General features: G+C 38.6%; 1 protein-coding gene across 2 annotated transcripts in view; it reads right to left on the bottom strand.

Annotated features, from left to right (window-relative positions):
* Positions 1 to 20,411, bottom strand: part of HJURP (Holliday junction recognition protein) — a 37,146-nt gene that overhangs the window by 7,759 nt on the left and 8,976 nt on the right. For both annotated transcript variants that reach the window (XM_061628106.1, XM_061628105.1), the window contains exons 3-10: positions 15,465 to 15,520; positions 12,182 to 12,209; positions 10,956 to 11,011; positions 7,367 to 7,421; positions 6,391 to 6,452; positions 5,352 to 5,462; positions 4,810 to 4,879; positions 616 to 2,147 (exon numbers count right to left, since the gene is read on the bottom strand). In XM_061628106.1, coding sequence (XP_061484090.1) covers positions 616 to 2,147; positions 4,810 to 4,879; positions 5,352 to 5,462; positions 6,391 to 6,452; positions 7,367 to 7,421; positions 10,956 to 11,011; positions 12,182 to 12,209; positions 15,465 to 15,520 — 1,970 coding nt within the window. The remainder of the gene's footprint in view (positions 1 to 615; positions 2,148 to 4,809; positions 4,880 to 5,351; positions 5,463 to 6,390; positions 6,453 to 7,366; positions 7,422 to 10,955; positions 11,012 to 12,181; positions 12,210 to 15,464; positions 15,521 to 20,411) is intronic.

The following is a 20,411-nucleotide window of genomic DNA, read 5'->3' as shown; positions in this document are numbered from 1 at the left end:
TCTCTCTGTTTGCTTGCTTTATAGTTGCAATGAATGTGGGCATATTTTTGCAGCAGATTGGAAAAAATCTCAAATATTATTATGTTTTCTCTCTCCTGCTACATATGCAGCCTAATTCTGTTCAGTTAAGCAGCCTTTCCCAACCGGTGTGCCTCCAGATGTTGTTGGACCGCAACTCCCATCAGCCTCAACCATTGGCAATGCTGGCTGAGGCTGATGGGAGTTGTGGTCCAACAACATCTGGAGGCACACCGGTTGGGAAAGGCTGAGTTACCTAAACACAATCCAACATTTGTCCAAACTTTTTTTCCAGATAAAATACTAATGGTGTTCTATAGTACCTTTTAAAGGCCATAATTCACATGTTTTAAAGAAAAGGGGGGATGGGGGACACATTAAGTGGCATACCAATTAGTAAGACTTCTAGTCCAGTTCTATGCAGATTTACTTGAAACAAGTCCTGCTAGATTCAGTGGAGTTCACTTTGAAGTAAGGTTCAAAGTCTCAGTAACTTTAATTTCATGGTACTTCAGGAATCTTGACACTGAAGGCACACGAAAATGTTTTTCAGGTTAGAGTACTTTTTATATAATTCAAAGTCAATAGTTTACTTACCATGTTTGAGGTCCAATTGTTTGCAGTTGGAGTATGCAATGTGAAAGTCATGTCTGTTTTCCGCAGATCGTTTTTCCAAGGCGGCAGCTTCTGACTTATTCTATAAGAGTTCTCAGATATATTTTTTAATCTTTTAAATGGTGAAGATTGAGAATCTTCATTACAGAAATTTGCTGCTCTTTTAATTCTGGCAACTGCAGGTAGAGTTCTAATAGGAGAATTAACTAGGGCATTTACTGTGTCAGACATCTGTATTCCTTCATATTTTTTTAAGCTTGCAGCTCTCAGAAATGTAGGAATCTTTGGCAACCCTTCAGAACATAATTTCTGATATATATTCTCAATCATATTTTGATGAAAGTTTGAAGAAAGACTATTAAAACCAGACTTGCACAATTCTGAAGACTTCCTAGGACTTGTACATATGGTTGAAAACTTATATGGTTTTTGCAACTTTGGACAACACAGCTCCTTATACATTTTTTCAAATGCATCTTCACATGTCTGGTGAGTTTTGATGGAACCGCAATTAACAGGAAGTGATGAAAATGAGTGACTCCGCTGTAGTGAAATGGCTTTATTGAACCTTTTAATTTCATGATTTCCAAGTAACATGTTTGACATTTTTACTGGAGAAGATGTATTACTGTGCAAATAAGAGCTTGTGCCACCATTCAAAGACAAGCTTAAGCATGATGTGGCCTTGAATGTCATAGTGCTCATCTCCCCAGTTTTATCATCTGCTGCTAGATTAAATGTTGCTCCTGTATCTACAGTGCAAATTGTAGGAGAGTACTGTTCAAATGTTTGACCCTTTCTTCCAAAGTCTGAAGACGAAGGTATGCAAGATGGACTTCCGTCCAGAAATGTTTCTTCTGTAGAAAGAGCTCTAGAAAAAATGGTAGTTTCCGTGTCATTTAGTCTGACTCTCTCAGTGTATGAGTGATCATCTAAGATGCCAGAGTCCATTTCCATTCTATCTGCATTACAGTGTATGGAAGATACTGCTCTAGATATGTTGTTCACTGAACACTGCATTTGATGCTTGCCATCATAAAAAGGACTAGTTCGTCTATTATTTCCCATGGACAATTTATCTCTTTTCAAATCATCTTCTGTCATCATCAAGTTAGACTTCAGTTTCAATGGTATGGACTTCTTTACTCTGTCTGTACTGGTATTAAGCTTTGTTTTCTTGGGGTGGCAGTGTCCATATCTATACCGTTTATTTAATGAATTGGAAGAAGTTTTGCGGGATACTTTATGCAACAGTCTGCTTAGTGCCTTCACCATTCCTGGATACAAGTCTGCTATTGTGACATTATTCCAAGAACAATGCTCATCTGCAGATTCATACATTTCCAAAAAGCTACTGTAAACAGTTTCATTATCACCCCCAACGGAATGGTTTTCAGACACAGTTGCCTCATTGGTAGAACCTGGAGCAGCTGAGTTAGACAGCTGTGGAGATAGTGATGCAGGATTTCCATTTGTAGATTGTGCTTGTTTCTTCAGGAACATATCACGGTGACCTATCAGACCAAATAAATGGAAGTACAAGTACCAGTATTTTATCTTTTTTGGATTGACTACTGCCAATGATGTTCCAACTAAGCTATAATGCTAAAAACTGAACAGATTTAAAATAAGAAAAAGCACTAACCCCTCCCAAACCTTTTAAAATTATCTAGGATTCTGTCAGTCCTCACTGTTATGCCAGATACTGTCTATGTGTTTCAAGAAGCATTCATTTTCTTTATTGCTTTTCAATTAAATTTAGCAACATCAGTTTATAGTATCACTTCATAATGAGGTAGCACACATTGAGATGTTATTCATGAATAGGCAAAAAAACCCTTACAGTTTAAGAAGGTACCTGTTACCAACAGATATTTCTATCAAACTTTAAAAAGCAGGGAAATTGGGCAGCATAGTGAATGCTTCAGAAGAGCAGGAGACCTGACCTCCTCTCTGAAATATTGTACTGCCCTACAAAGTATAGGACAAGGTCAGTAATACGATTACAGGACTCTGTGAACATGGCTGATTTTTTATTAATTTCAACAAATTATGAGACCATTGACAGAAAAAAGTCCAACAGGGGTCTGAATTTTTCTTCTCTTGTTTTACACTTTGAACTCTAGATTCTCTGAGCGTTTTGTGTATCGCCATGAAAAGCTGTTAAGGAAGCATTTCTGAGTTCAGGACTATACGTTTTGTAAGATTTTGTTTTGGAATGAGCTTCTGGGAAGCAGCAGAACAGCATGGGGGGTATTTTCAATTTAATATGGAGGAATGTGAAAAATCTATGCTGGCTGTATAATTTAATGACGATATTTGAACTCTACCTAGTGAAATCAAGTGGGCATCATCTGTAATGAGCTTCAGGCCCGAACTTAAGACTTGTCTATTTCAGGAAGCCTTCTTACAAGAATGAGTTATTGTTATTATAACTTTCTTGTGAGAGGACCCATTTTTGTATTTGTTTCTTTAACGTATTCTGCTTGATTTTATTTGCTATATTTTTTTGGTTTTAACTGAGACTGTGTACAGCACACAGATATGTTTTTATATGAGTTTGCAATATATAGAAGTGAATAAAAAAATCAACACCTTTAAGAGACCCCTGCTCTGATCTAAAGGTCTTCATGCAGTCCAGTGAGTTGAAAGCTCCTACCTAAACAAGTCCACATTCCCACTCAATTCAATATCACAGGGGTACCTCTACAGGCATAATGGGGACATGAGCCCCAAACTGTCTCCAACAATGAAGAAACTGAGGTTCTTGAACACAGTTCTTGAATCAGGCTGAATTGCTGCATTCATTATTATTCAAATGCAATTTGCATTATCCACCGAATAACTAACAAAAATCAAACTATGAAGAGATTAAAGTACTCTAGTTTTAAAAGACAGCAATAATTTAGAATATATATCTCACTTATCCTCAAAAAAATAAATTGTTGAAATACGGCAACTTGTCCAAAACTATCCAATAAGTTTCATAGCTAAATGGAGATCTGAGGCTGCATATGGTATATCCAAATTCAACTTATTTACTGCCCCATGCTGACTCAAATTAACGTCAGCCTATGTAATTTAACTACATATTGCTAGGAGGAACACAGTACAAATTGTTTTGTAAGACAGAAATGAAAAATACTACTTCCTCAGAGATAAAGCAGAATTCAATTTACTGCAATTGATGGAGAGTACTAGACACCTGTTATCCTGTTAATCTATTCACAATGATCCTTCAGAGTGTTGTAAAGTATAGGTTTATTACCTGTAAGCATAATCATTTTAAAATTATCCAGAGTGCTATCACTATAAAAATTGTTTGCAGCTGACTAAAGCAATACAGCATGCTACAGTAAAATCTAGGGATTAAAATGGGCTACTAAAGAAAAAAGTACTGACAGTGGGCTCAAGTTAGTCCCTGGAGCCTTATACAGAGGGTAAGGAACAGATATTTCCACACATGTCAACAGACCCTTGGAGAAGGAAGGATACTGCAGGAACTGAAGGGACCATAGTATATACTTCGCATGCAGAATTCTGGAGTTCGGCCTCCAGTTAAAAGGATTAAGTAGCAAAGATAGGAAAGACCTTTACCAGAAGCCATGGAAAACTATTGCTAATGAGCAGAGGCAATACTGGCTGGCATAGACAATATTGGGCTAGCTGCAACTTCCCATATAGGTGAAGCAATGTGCCAGATCCTGGCACAGCATAAAAAGCCCTCCATGGCTTCCAGTAGAACACCAGAGTACTTAGGTGCCTGCTGAGCATGGAGTGACTCTTGCAGTACTGAAGATCACAGGAGATGAAAGAGAGCAGGCTAGATAGGTTCTTACAACCACTGGCTTGTCAAAGGATCCACCACATACTGGTCTAGTTGGCCCTTTTACACTCTACAAAATCCCAAGAACTAGCCTTATATGTAGCTGACTTCTGATTCAGCTGAGAAAGCTTCTAAAAATATCAATTAATTGTGTCAAGTGATAGTCTAACATGGCTTATAAGGAATGTTTAGTATTACTGTACTTATGTATTACCCAGTCAATGAAAGAATAATTTGTGCCCGCTAACCTGGAAAGTTTCTTTTGCCATCCTTCTTGTGTTACTATACCATTTATTTCTCCTTCAAGCACTTTATTCATTAAAACATTTAGGATTTGTCATGATGCTCACCAATTAAGGATTCATCTTCCAGCTCTTGCAAAGGAAACTGATAAACATTATTTGCTTTTGGTCTTGTAACCTAAGTCAAAATTCCCATGGTAGGTAGTTAGTAAACAGTACTTAAAAGATCTGCACAAAGACATCAGCCTTCAATAACAAAACAATTCAACACTTTTTATTTGAGATACACATCTTATTTACTACTGTTAGAGGCTAGTCAAAATCTAGCTTTGGCAAGTAATATGTTCAGACTAAAATACTAGATAGTTGCATTTTTATATTCCATTTATACTCCAGTGGGACTGAAGCACACACAGGAGTGGGCTGAACCCCATCTCATTAACAATTCTTCTAATTTAGTAGTTTATGGGCAGACGAGTGCCAATACGTCCTCCTCACCCATTTCAACAGAAACGCTGGAAATGTGTGTGCACTTCCAATAGAAAAAATAAATAAATGGGGAGACACAATATTGGGCCACACACAGAAATCTGGACTTGCAAGAGTAGCTGTAAGTGGAAAGGTTTTAGTACAATCAGCTGAACAGTTACCGTAATCAGTTTTGGAACTAGGTTCGCACCATCCTCCAACAGCACATCCATTTCAACTTTGTATTTTTTCTTTGCAAGTGTTCCAGAACAGCATACAAGAGGAATATGTTCCTTTTTAAAAAAAAAATGAATTATATTATGTATGGCTGTTTGCATTAAACAGTATTTTTATTAAAGAGTCTTTAGAAATAAAACAATATTTGTAAAGATACTGAAGAACAGTTATTACATATAGTTACAAGCAACAAGAACACACTGGAGCTAGGTATGATCTGATACTACCTGCTGACTTTCAATAACCTTACACTAAATGGGAGATATTTCTGAATGATTACAAGAACAAACTGTACAAATTCTTTTTAAATATTAGCAGATGTTTTTGGAATATTTATTTATTTACCACATTTCATCCACTAGTGACAAGGCATTCTTTTCATCCTCCATGAACAGTTATAACAACAGTTAACTGAGGTTGTTGCTGAAATGCAGAGAATACCAGACTACTATATTTCAGCTCAGTGAAAACTGGTATTTCACATACCATTTTTGCTTTCTGGGGAAAGTTACTCATACATGGCAAGAACAGGATATATTTGCTGTATATGGCAGTGACAAGATTTCTGTTTCCACCCCTTCTATCTAAAATTAGATAAGACCCACAACAATGCATATAGTTCCTGGAATAAGGACGAGAAAGACTGTTAACAATCCATGCATCGAAACAGCCGCATTAGTTGTACGGAACAAATTCTATACAATGATGCAGAATTTGGCAGGAAATCGCAGCTTTTGGGAAACAAATTGAGTAAACAAGAACCGATGGATGTAAAGTTTCATAAACACAGACAGTGCGTATGAAATATTCAGAAAGCGTCTGACAGAGCTTAGTGGCGTTTGTCCTATTATATAGTTCAGAGCTTCTCCTCATATCCCTTATTTCCTATCAATCTTTTTTCCTAACTCTTCTTTGAACAAATATCCTGAATCTTCAAATGTTCAAAGACTGTAAGCAAAATTCTAATTTATGCTCAAGTGTTACCTTGATATGTATATTTTCCAAATGTCTTTTAATAGAGATCAACTCAGCATTGCTTCTGTGATCTACAATTCAAAGTTAAAACACAAAACATATTTCAGTTGCCATAAACACACCAATAGGCTACGCTCATTTTTCATACAAATTGCTTCTAATTTATTTGACAAAATTCTACATTGGAAAAATTAACCTCTACACAAGGGGTAACCTCAAGTAACAAAGTATGTAATATATATTTCTGAAGATATTGCCATTTTCTCTTGAGTCCGTTTGTCCCACTCATTGCTAACATAGCCCTCTTCAGGCATTACTTGCATGAAGCAGGCAAATGTGAAAGTGGCTGCAGAACCACCGATTTAGCCCTGCCTCCAGTCACGCAGTTTCTGTCTGCATAGGTTTTGAAGTGGAGAATCTACTCTATGTGTAGAGGCTCCCTGTGCCATTTAAAACCCTGATTGCCCAGGATTCTTAATCATATAGGGAATTCCACACATAGTGCAGGTTACTCACTTCAGAAGTTATGTCTCAACATGGCAATGGTGGTAGGAGACACACAACTTCAGGGATGCAACTAAAAGCATGACCTCAGAGCCTCTTTCATGTGCATAAAATGCCTGAAGGAAGATCAATATCACTACATCAATGTTTGTATGATTCTGAACCTAATATGTGGCCTTAAAGCCTTTCTGAATCTCATGAAAGAGAAATTCCATTCTTCAGTTAAGATGCATGTCTCAACCTTATAGGATGGTGTGTGGATGGAGAGACATTAAATAAAAAAAAATAAGTACAGAGACTATTTTTTTTCCTCCGGGGTAGCAGGACAAAGTATGTAGCACAATCATTGCTAGGCTGTGTATAATAATTTTAAAATGTATTTGATCAGCTTCCTCAAGTGTTATCTATAGCCAAGACTGCTTAGATTAGTCCTATAAATAAATGTTTCAAGTTACAAGTTTTCCCACCAGGCTTGCCTTACCTGTATCAAGTTGACTCTCTCCACACGAGTTCATGAACTGTTCTTCCTCAGATGACTTTTAATTGCAAAAAACAAAAACAAAAAAACCCCCATAAATACCAGGTGACCTAAATTTGGCCTAGTTAACAACTTTAATATTAGAGCCAAGGGAGCTACATAGAAAAAAGGAAGGGGTTACTGCGTTGTATTAGTATTAGTAACAGTATAGGGAAAATAGGACGTATAATTACAGTATGGGGGAATTTTCAAGTTTTGGTTCTTACACTTACATATTTACTTGATTTACACATTTGATACTGTGCTAGCATTTATCCATAGAAATCTGTATCAGCTATGGCTGTCAACAGTCTAACATTGTGTGATACATCTGTTGCTCCCAACTATTTATTCAAGCATTTTTAAAATATACCATGCATTTACCTGCTCCCACCACCTTGCCAATTTGGGCAAGTAATTTAATATTACTTGCAATTATTTGTACTTAAAATTGTAATTGGTAGGCAATTTCTGACTGCAAATTATTTTACCTCATATTTTGAACTTGGTCATGATTTTAAAGAAGTTAAATGGAAAAAGCTCCAGCTACTAGCTGTGTGTATGTATAACTACCCATATCAATGCCAATGAATGACACAGAACAGAATGAGCAAAAGAACATAAGAGCCTGCAGGATCAGGCCAATGGCCCATCTAGTCCAGCATCCTGTTCTCACAGCGGTCAACCAGATGCCCATGGGAAGCCCACCAGCAGGACCTAAGAACAAGAGCACTCTCCCCAGTGCAATTTCAGTAACTAATATTCAGAAGCACACCGACCGTGGAGGCATAGCACTGCCATCATGGCAAGCAGCCAATGAAAGTGCAGTCTTCCCTGAATTTGTTTAATACTCTTGGTGGCTATCATCACCTCTTGTGGGAGCAATGTGAAACTTCCAAGCCTCGAACAGAAGCATTCTAGATTACATACAATGTCTATCTGAAATAAGATCTGGTATAAGGTAAAGACTAAGAATGACAGCCAAGAAGTCCAGCTCAGCTGGACTAAGGTGGCCTTAGGCATATCATCCTTTCCAACCTTTCCAAAGGTTGTTTTAATGCGTTACCCTGAGAAGATATGTCCTCAGAGTACTCTAAAATGCTATATAAGTGCTAAGTGTTATTATAAATATTTTGCTTGCACAATAAGATGTGTTGCAGGAAAGCAGAAATTTTGTCTAGTTCATTGGTATTTGAACACACGAAAGAGCACACTGTAAGCCGGTGTGGTATAGTGGTTACAGTATCAAAGAAGAACTAGGGAGACCCAGGTTCAAATTCCCATTCAGCTAAAAAGCTTTTTAAATGACCCTGGGCTGGGAGCCGGCAACCTGGTGCTATGGCACCCATGAAGGGGAATTGTTAGCACCCCCCGGAAGGGGCCCCAGACTCTGAGCTTTCTCTTTTCTTTTTTTAAGAAAAAGTAAACCTCTAGCCCTCCTAGAAAGTTATGAAGCAAAATGTGCAAATACCCTTCTAAGTGAAGTCAGAACTATGATAAGTGAGCTATTTGGACAACAGGCAAGAGGTATTTCTCAGGTCCTAAAGAGCTTTCGTTTTACTCTTCCCATTAGCACAGTTTTCCTGCTTCTATCTTTTTTCTGTGTAATCATAGAATCTCTGTAGTTTACCCTTCCTTTTTACCTAGCAAGGATGCATCTTTCCTACGGTGTGTGTGTGTGTTCATCTGAGATCAAGTAGTCCCTAGAAGTTATTTTCTGTAAATACTACTACACAGTAAGTACAGGAAGATGTTAAAGAAACCCATCTCCAAATGGCAAATGTAAAATGTGAAAACTTCACAAGGAGGCTCAGACATCTCTCCTGCTGCACAGTAAATTCTGTATGATTAATAATAACACACAGAATGTGAATTGGCTTAAACTTAAGCACTATGATGTATCTTGATTCTGGAAGAATTCACTTTACAGTAGGGCTCCATTCATACGGCAGGTTAGGTTCCAGACCCTCGCCGGAAAGCGAAAACCGCTGAAAAGCAGATCAGCTGTAGTGCAGGGGTCTGGAACCTAACTCGCTCATTGCACCACAGGAGAAGAAGATCAGATCTTCCCCTCCTCGGGCGCGATCAGATCCAGCCAGAGTCTGATCGCGCCAGAAGAGAAGATAGGCTGTAGCGAGCTGCAGCTGATCTTCCCCTCCTCGGGTGCGATCAGCTGGAGTGCATGAGTCTGACCGCCCCCGAGGAGGATAAGATCAGCTGTAGCATGCTACAGCTGATCTTCCTCTCCTCGGCTTGAGCTGATCGTGCCAGAAGAGAAGATCGGCTGTAGCGAGCTGCAGCTGATCTTTCCCTCCTCAGGCACGATCAGCTGGAGTGCGGGGAGCTCCAGCCCCCCTCTCCAGCTGATCACCCCACTGGCGCCGTATTAACAGAACGCCGAAAAGCGGGGCACCGAAAAGCAGGGCCCTACTGCATAGTTAACTTACAGTATAATGGCATACATGTCTACTTCAGAGCTCTTTTTGTGTTTAAAATATGTGAGTACAGCACGGCAGCCTAGGCTTTCCTTTAGGATTGGCATTGGGGAAAACAAGGTTGTTATGCCTTTAACAGTTGCATCTCCACAATCAGGATCAGCATAAGGTGGTTAGATGGGAAGTTGGAATGACTGTACTCCCTCTAATTTGGGCTATGCCATACTCCCCATGGCAGCCATATTGTGTTACATCACATTCCCCATGGCAGCAGTTTTGTGACTGGCATCCTCAGCACATTCTTAAGAATTCAAAATGTGCCTCCTGGTCCAAAAAGGGTTGATAACCCCTGCCCTGAGCCAATAGCCATTAACCTTCGGAAGTCAAACAGATATACAAAAAGCTTTATAAACACAGAGCATTAGAAAAATCTAAAAATGGCTGCTGACATCAGTCAGATAAACTCTCCAGAAAACACAGGAACAAGTAATCATGTGGTACTACAAGTTATGCAAAGATTACACTTCAACAGGGAAGATCACTTTACAAATCTCATGAGGTCTGTGAGATTAGGAATAAAAACTCACATGTAGTTGCAGGAGAAAGCATCACAACAGCAAGCTACTGTGTCTCTCTGACAGCATCTTAAGATAGCATCTGATACCATGGACACAGTTTACTTTTGATTTAATGAAGAACTGATTCTGACAATGTAACAAGCACATAGAGAAGCAGGTTCAAGCAACTCTATCATCACGTTTATGTGAAGTATTGTATGCGACTGCAATATTTCCTCAATATGCTTGTGAGCAGGATCCCAGAACAGACCCTGTTCAAATACAATTACAGAAAAGCAAAAGCAAATGGATAACTAATGCCTATGCGATATTTCCACACAAAAGTATGCCGGAGATTATTCGCAAAACTCAGAGAAAAACACAATAAAGCAAGATTGTGGAGAGATATATACTTTTAGTATTGTGCAGGGAACTCAAACAGCTGGAGAAAGAAGAAACGTTCATTCCTTGCAGATTGCCATTATGTGTCCTAGATTTGCAGGCTGAAGAAGAAACCAAAAAGATCCAATTGCCTCCCCTTAAAAATTTACAGGTACATACCTGATAATCTTCATAGTCTTCACTGTCAAAGTCAGAGGTCTTCTGCCTCTCCATTTCTTAATTAAAAAGAATTAACTGATTTTATAAAATTGAAGATAAAAGTTCTCTCTTCACTGGCGGATTAGAGCAAATCCACGTATTTAATCCAGCCACAATTCTTTTTCATTTAAACCCTTTCCTCCCAATTTTACAAATTCTATGGATAAATCACCAATTAAACTGAGCAATACAGCAATACAACCCATAGCCACCACTATTGTGATGAATATAGCAAATGGGAAAATTGTTGATATGATCCTGGAAATGGTTGTTTGTGGCACAGGAATCAGTTTTACTACACAGGCATAATGCACTTTTTGGAAATCTAGGTCTTACACCTACATATGTGTAGCAAAAGAGGTTGAATATATATTCAATTTATTCTGTTCGGTAGTTAAATAAGATTAAGAGTTATGATACAGGAACATCTAGGTTACATCATGCCAACACTAGAATATATATCAACTGTCTCAAAGTTCCATGTAGTTCATGCATAAGACTTTCTTCTTAGGATTTAATGAGACCTAGTTATTGACAGGTCTTAAGGAGAGGCTTTTCTAATGTTTGGCATGCACAGACACCTTTCAGAATAATTTTTGTGACTACTACAAACATATTTGGGTGAGTCACACAATTCATTTAAAAAATAATCCTGAAAAATTAAAGAATTAAGCTCAAACGACCATTTCTGAATAGCTTGTGAGAAGGACCAGTTAGGTTCTGCTTTATAATATATAAGGCTCTTGAAGGGTTTTAGAATGAAAAGCAGGTAAATATGTTTCATACAAGTGAAACAAATATATGCAAATGAAGAAACGGTACACTGATGAAGTTAAGCATAGATCCAATAAAAATTGCAGATTTTATATGTTAATTTCCCCTTTGTAAGCGCTTTGTAAGTCAAGATTAGAGAAAGATTATATATCTGTTGTTTAAAAAGCGACTTCAGATTCTTTTGTCCAATTTATTTGTACTATCTTCCTGTGCAGAATTAATCTTTTTTATTCTCAACTATTGGCTATGATATATGCAAGCTACAGTATTTTTTCAGAGCTGTCTCTAGAAAAGAATGCTATCTCAGATTTAGACTTGATCGTTTCCTTTTGACATTAGGAATAGTTAAAAAGTTACATCTTTACACAATTTAAAGATAACGGTATTGTAGAAAGTTCCAAGATTTATCTTACCTTTGTTTTCCTGACATTGTACATTATTCTGTAATTTGAAAAGAAGCAGGAAAATTTCAGTGTATCTAAATTGTTTGTTTTACAAAAAAGGACATTCAGTGCCTTCATTTTGAAAAGAATGGAAAGTATTTTTTATTTTAAAATATCTTCTTATTCAGAAATAAGCATGGCTTGAAGTTAAGCTAATGTTACATAGAATAGAATTGCTAGGGCATACATTGTTTCTGTGTGGGTGCCAAACAATGGGATGATTTAGTGGGCAATGTCAATAACCACCACCATCCTGAGTTGGATTAGAGCCCCCACAATATCTCATATCACTCTGTTTCTATGCTTTTGTCCCCTGCATAGTTCTCTATGTTTCTCCAGGTCAATGGGCTTTGCAAGTAGGGAAGCTGTCCAGAATGCTGCCTGCAGGGTATTGGATTCTTTTTTTTTTTTTTTGCGAAAGAAAGGCAGCAGAAAGTTTTTTTTTAAAGTTATGTTTCATCTAAATTTAAAAAAATCCTTAATTGCTGTGCTTCAACAACCAACACCAACACCCACAGCTCTTCAGAACTCTGCAGGCAGCATTTTGCAGAGGGTCATGATATATAAATCCTACCAACCACTGGAATGGAAAGGCTGGTATGAAGCTGCAATTTAAATTAACATATCAGCAAGACTACACAAAACTTGGCTGCCTTATTTTAAATTAAAAGCAAGAGACAAGTCTCCTTCTCCTCTCCTAGATATTATGGAGAAAAGTAAATATCTTTTGCTTCATCCACAAAACACCCCTGGATCCATTTTCTACATTTGGCAGATTTAGTCTATTCTGGAGGAGCTATTGAGCCTTTAAATGTTATTCACTTAGGCCAGCAGAGGAAAGTGCTATAGCCACTTTTAAATCCCCCATAATAGGGAATGGGGGTCACAGAGCTACATTTTACTTAGAGTGACTCAGAACCTTAAACACAGATGAAAGTAGAGAGAACATAGAGCAACACGGAACAAACTGGACTTTTTAAAGCTCCTCCAGATGCCCCCTCTGGGGAAGGTTCAGAGAGTAAGACAAGGGAGAGGGCCCTTTCACCTGTAGCTTCGTTTGTAGAATGTTCTCCACACTGGGGTCTACCTAGCACCATCATGAATAGCTTTTCAGCACCAGTAAAAACTTCTATCTTCTCCCAGACATTTGACAGATTATGATTTTGTATTGATGTTTATGCTGCTGTTTTATTAGGTCTGTTCAATGGATTATTGTATTTTTGTTGTTGTAATGTATTGGGTTTTTTCTTCTGATTTTGTTATGCTTTATGTTCTAAATTTTGTAAGTTGCTCAGACTGTTTATGTAGTAACCAATATATTGAAATAATAATAGTAATGATGATGACAATGCGCAGATGCAAGGCAAATCTTGGGAATCCATGCATATCCCTAACATTTGCTAGTTAGAGGCAGACAGTGCCCTTGAATTATACTTTTTAATTGGGACCGATCATTGAACACAAGCTCTTTGTACAGACTGTTCTTCACTATGCTCTAAGTACTGCTAAATATTTTTAAAAAATAATAATTTATACATACCAATTTTCTTAAAGAATAAGCAGTTTAATATAAAATAGGAATATAAGCATTTTGGCCCTACAGATAGCTTGTAAACTGGATCAGCACCTCTATCAGAAACATTGGATTAAAGGGGGCATTTCTTTGCGAATGAACTGATGTGATCATTTCTCAGTTATAAAGATTTACACTGTACCTACTAGACACAGGCACTGCATTTTCACCCAATAAAAATAAGCTGCTCAAGTTTACCCAGTAATTATCAGTCATGAACATTTAATTTTAATTGCTGTATTTTTTGTGTGAGATGTGATCTTGTTCTTGGACGGGCCAATGCAGAGTGAAGAAGAAAGGAACAACACTGGAGAGATGAACAGAAGACAAAATGGTCCAGTGTGCAGGTTCCTATACTCCCATATTTAATTTCACAAACTGTGATGGTTGATGACTGTCAGAAAGAACCTGTATGGCATTATTTTAAAGACATTCCTTCTACAGGTAAAAAAAAAAAGGAAAGCACAACGAAGAAATCCAAGACCTAGTTGTAAAAAGAATAGCAGCATGGTATTATTTAGGAAATATGTGAAAAGAGAAGATCAATGGGAAACTTGATTTAAAACAATCCACTCTGCAGGACTGTAAACTGCCAGTGTAACATGGAGACAATTAGGTACACTTTGTTGTTAGTCTAGTCAACACATGTATAGATAGTGATCTGGAAAGTAGAAAGGAAAAAGTAATTCTTCCCCCACGAATTGTCAATGACTCCTGCTATTTACTGCTATTTACTAAATAATGTGATTTGCACTGTAATTTGTAGATCATTTATATGGGCATCAACAGGATGTCATGAATATATGTGATTAGTATATTCCCATACATCTGCCAAACTCCAGTCACAAGGGGAAAGTACTAGGGATGAAAATAACTGTTTTTATATGTCTTAGTATACTGAATTGAATACATCTGCATTGAATTAAGCAAATTATATTCTTGCATCTTTGGAAAGCTCAGCAAGACAAAATGTGAAAATCTTGTTCTGAAATACAATTGATTTTTTTCTTTAAGAATCAACAATTCAGATTGCAGGTAAGACCACAAAAGTTGTTTTCCCATCAGGCAAACATCTGCAACGATTAGAGCATTGGGGCTAAAACGGAATACAGAAACCAATATACAACAATGCAAATAAGTATTACTGGGCAGATGATAAATAGTCCTGTATTGGGCTTTAGTTATTTGGATTAGTTCATTTTGTTATCCGCTTTACCAGCTGTCCAAAATATGAGGTAAAGAGAAAACTGCAAGAGAGAAATTAATATTCTTCAACTTATACAAGTCATAAACCCTGAACAGAATCCATGGCTTGTTTCAGTGGGGCTCCTTCAGTTTAAGTTGCCAATGAGACACAATTCAGAAGTACTATTGTTACAACTTTAAGAGTATTCTTCGACAGATTTCTAGATTTTTGAACTATCACAACAATTTAGAAAATAAATGTTACCCAGCAACTGCAAACATAAAAATACAATTATTACAAGTTATACATTTTCTATATTATTATTAAAATTGACATGCTGCTTTTTACCTAAATATACTTAAAGCAGCCATAAGGGAACAAAAATGCAAATCACTACATCAATAATAATCTGTTACTAAATAATTTCAAAATTTAACAATCTAGCAAATAATCTATTTTGATTATGTTAACATTATAACATTTAAAGTCAATACCTGATAAGGTCTATCTATGATTTCAGCACTTGGCTCTTCTCCCCAAACTTTTGGTCCTAGAAATGATACAAGAATTATTACAATAATGCCACTTGTTGAAGTTTGTAACAATACACGTTTCTGATTAATAGAGGAGTAGCATGGTTAGCCTTTAGAGCAAACATCAAGAATCTTGTGGACCTTGTTGAAACTCTTTGTTGTCTCTTTAAAGAGAAGGGTTTGGATGTAACACAGGGAGAGGCCTAAAGGGGTATCTTTTTATGTAACTCTTACTGAATATTGTGAAAGCCACTAGGTTTTCCCTCCCTTCCTTGGCCTCACGGTTTGTAGAAGCTTAATTTTGTTGTAAGCCAATTTGTCAATTAATAAATATGATCAGCATTAAAGAAGTCAAGCTCCAAGAACCATTATTCCTGTTAAGACGACTTTAGTTGTTGCAATATTTTTGGTGCTGAAACCTGAGAAAGATTTAAAGATTAGAAGACAGACTGCACTGTAAGGTAAGAAAAGGGGAACATGGCTGAGGCTTTGGAAAGGCAAGGGCGCAAGAGGGCTGTAATTAGAACATTGACAACAAAACTGTTACAAAAGATAAGATGTGCCAGAAAACTGGATGTAGCTCTGCTTGAGGAAAGCATAAATCAGCTTATAGCAAAGGAAGATATTCTAAATGAGCTTGACCAAGACATAGAAGCTGGGATAACTGATCTAGATGAATTAGAGGAAGAGGTGAAACAGCACAGGGCTATAAAGGCCGCATTATAGCTGGGAAAACTCATGCAATGCAAGCAATTAACACTGAAGATGCAAGAAGTACCTCTTCAGCAACAAGGGCAGATCCACAGCCGCTGATGGTCAAGCTCAACAAACTGATGATTGAAAGATTCTATGGCGACATTAGCTGCTGGCAGAGATTTTGGGGCCAATATGAAACCTCCATTCACAACACCAGGGTGACAAAGGTAGACAAGTTGAATGACTTAAACTCCTTCCTAGGTGGGGCAGCAGCCAGTACAATTGTTGGCATGCCACTATCAGAGGCAAATTACAATGCATCTCTGAAAATCCTGAGGGAAAGATTTGGGCATAAGGATTTTATTATTAATGCCCACATGATGCTAAGCCTGAACCCAGTAAAAAGGCTGCACGTCACCTATATGATGCCTGTGAGACTCAAGTACACACTTTGGAGTCCATGGGGTTGTCTCTCATACCTATGGTAATTTATTGTGTCCTATACTGATGAAATGATTCCTGAAGATATAGCACTGGAATTCAGCCAAATAGGGATAATAGTGATGAATGGAAGTTACCAGGAGTCCTAAAGTTCCTCCAAAGGGAAACTTGAGTCGAGAGCTTACCTCAGTTCTGGCTAAGAACACAGTTAAACCACGTGAGAGTGATACCTCCCCTCAAGTATAGCTAGAAGTCAGTACAATGTTATCCAGAGCAGAAGAAAGGATTGCTCTCTACACCATCTGCTGTAGCACTGAACACAATAACTCCAGAAGCAGCCTGCATATTCTGCAATGCTCCTCACCACGGGGCAGGTGACTGCTCATCTCTGACACTTGTAGAAAGAAAGGAGAAGCTGAAGAAACAAGGCCGATGCTTCAAATGTCTGGGGGTAAGACACATGGCCAAATTCTGCAAAGCAAAGGGAATTATTTGCTCTAGTTGTGGAAAATGCCATCATAAGTCAATTTGTTCTCAAGAAGCCAAGGAGAACCCCACCAACACAACTCCTGGTGACACTATAATGTCCTCAGTAGCGCCATCTGCACCAGACTTAAAGCCACAGAACACAGTATTACTGCAACCTGTGCAAGCTTCAGCCAAAAGGACTGCTGGGAAGAAAACTGCACTGTCTACTAGATGGAGGAAGCCAAAGAACATTTATACAAGAAGATATCTCCAAGGCACTAAAGCTCCCAGTGGTGGAAGAAGAGGCCCCAACTATCCACTCCTTTGGGGTAAAGACACCAGTGACTACCAAAAGACAGAGAGTTAAGGTCGCCTTGCAAGGCCTCTTGGGGAAAAGAGAGAAGATTGAACTGCAGGCCCTGAAAATGCCACAAGTATGCAGTGCCATGGTAAGGGTCCCAGGAGATGGCCTGCACCAAGAATCAGAAACAAGAGGCCTCCAGCTGGCAGATGCAACCTCTCCCAAAGAAGGCCATGGGCCAGAGCTAGAAGTACTGATTGGAGGAGATTATTATTGGAAGGCAGGGACAGGCTGAGTGGAACATCTTGAAAATGAATTGGTGGTACTCGAGACTATATTGGAGTGGCTGTTCAAGGTCCAACTACAACCTTCACCTTAGGCACCAGTGCTACCAAGGCTGGAGTACTGCAAGTCATAACGGAGGAAGAATCCCTCATCTCCAAACAGCAGAGCCTTCTGGGAACTAGAATCAATTGGCATAATGGAAGAGCTGGAGGGGAAGACAAAGTGTGACAGAGATGCTCCAGAGATATGAGGCTCCCATAAAATACAAAGAAGGGAGATATGAAGTACAACTGCCCTGACTTACCAGACAACTTCCTTGTAGCCAAGAGAAGAGTCAGTTAGCTCGGAAGTTTGGAACTGATGCTCTTTAAGAGGTACATCAATGTCATTGAAGAGCACCTTCAGAAGGGCATAGCTGAAGAAGTCATCCATAGTTCTGCATTTGAGATGGGCAAGGTGGTCTACTATCTTTCTCATCATGCAGTTATCCAGAAGGATAAGGCTACCACTTTGGGAACAAGGTATTAAATGGGATGAAGAATTACCTAATGATCTAGCCCTCAAGTGGAACCGATGGTGTCTTGAACTACCACATCTGCAAGAACTGAGCATTCCAAGATGGTATTTTCGGGGTACTTTGAGTGCACTATAAAGAGTACAGATGCATACATTCTGTGATGCCAGCGAAAAGGCACACAGTGCAATGGTCTACCTCTAATATGTAACAGAAAATAGAGAGACAGATGTGAGTTTGATAACTTCCAAACCAAGAGTAGCTCCACTAAAAAGAGTGACTCTTCCACAGCTTGAATTAATGGGAGCATTGACTGGAGCAAGACTGGTGAATTACTTGAAAACTGTGCTAAAAATGGAAGGTGTAGAAGCCTACATGTAGCCTGATACAGTGATCACCCTCCACTGGATTCATAGCACTGTAAGACAGTGGAAGCCCTTTGTAGCCAATCAAGTGGCAGAGATTCAAGGCTTAACTGACCCTCTAAGTTGTGCAGGAGATGAGAATCCAACTGATCTCCCTACCAGAGGGCAACATATAGAGGACCTCTGGAAATGTCATCTTTGGTGGAAGGGGCCCTACTGGTTATCACTGTCTGAAGATGAATGGCCACAGTGCACATTGCCAGAAGAAGATTCCATGAAAGGGGATCCAGAACTCAAAGCAAGTCTTCGGATGGCTTTGCAAACCAGATGCAGCTCTGAGGATCTGCTACCCACAGATATACAATCTCTGAAATCCACAACACAAACAGTGAGGTCCTCTGATTTCTGAGGAGATACTCAGAGCTGAAAGATACTAGATTGGGAGAACTCAGGCAGAAACATTTAGAGCAGTTATTAAAACAGCTGACACATGGTATTCCAATAAGAGACTCAAGAGTTTAATCCATTCTTGGACAAGGATGGTTTGATGCGTGTAGGTGGAAGACTACAAAAATCAAATCTCACTTTAGAACAGCAGCATCCATGGATACTACCACCAAGGCAAAGGTTCACAGAGCTCCAGATATGTATCAGCATGAAAGATTAATGCATGCTGGATTGAGAGACACACTTACACAAATTAGAGAAAATTTCTAGATTATAAGGGGAGACAGTTGGTGAAAACAGCGACTCAAAAGTATAACCTGTGCAAGTGGCATCGAGCACAACCTTGAAAAGAAGTGGCTGCTCCATTATCAAAGGACAGAATCCTAGAAGCACCACCATTTGAGGTCAGAGAGAAATGAAATGCAGAAAGGACAGACAGTGATAACTGTGTACTTAATAGCGGTAACACAAAATGTTTTTGATGACATCCTGGCATTGATAACCCAATTAACATATACATACATGCTAAAAATCCTTTGTCTCAGTTCAGTCCGTAAGTGATAGCATTGAAACTGTTGATGTAGAATTAAATATTTTAGATGTTCTTAATGTTTTAATTTTTTAAAAAAACAACAACACTTTTTAAAAAAAATTATAACCCTTATATATACACAACATCTGTTTCATTATGACCAGAATTGTGTCCAGGGAGTGATCAATGCTTCACTGGAGGAGGGACAGTATCATCCAACTTGGAGGCGGTGTTGTGTCCCCTCCTTAAGAAATCCTCCTTGGACCCGGAAGTGTTAAATAACTATCACTCAGTGGCAAATATCCCTTTTTCCAGCAAGGTGCTTGAGAAGGTAGTGGCGGTCCAATGTCAGGCATGCTTGGAGTAGACTGAATATCTGGATTCATTTCAGTCTGGCTTTAGGTCTGGTCACAGCACTGAAACTGCCTTGGTCACCCCGGCTGATGACATTTGTAGAGAGAGAGAGATCGAGGGAGTATAATCCTACTCATTCTCCTTGATCTCTTGGTGGCTTTTCATACCATTGACTACAGTATCCTTCTGGAATGGCTCAGGGAGGCAGGGGTTGGGGGCACTGTACTTCAGTGGTTCTGCTCCTATTTTCAGGGACATGTCTAGAAAGTAGTTATGGGAGGTTTCTGTTTGATACCAATTTTCCTGCCATATCCTGCAAGGTTCCTTCTTGTCCCTGACACTGTCTAACATCTATATGAAGCCACAAGTAACAGTCATCAGGAGTTTTGTAGTGAAGTGTCACTAATATGCAGATGACACTAAGCTCTACCTCTCTATTCCATCTGAATCGGCAGAAGTGGTTGAGGTGCTCAACAGGTGTCTGGAGGCACTGATGGGCTGGTAG

The sequence above is a fragment of the Rhineura floridana genome, chromosome 5 (assembly GCF_030035675.1).
Source record: "Rhineura floridana isolate rRhiFlo1 chromosome 5, rRhiFlo1.hap2, whole genome shotgun sequence".
Classification (NCBI taxonomy): Eukaryota; Metazoa; Chordata; class Lepidosauria; order Squamata; family Rhineuridae; genus Rhineura; species Rhineura floridana.
The sequence above is the reverse complement of the archived record's forward strand: the minus strand, read 5'-3'. Positions and strand labels throughout refer to the sequence as shown.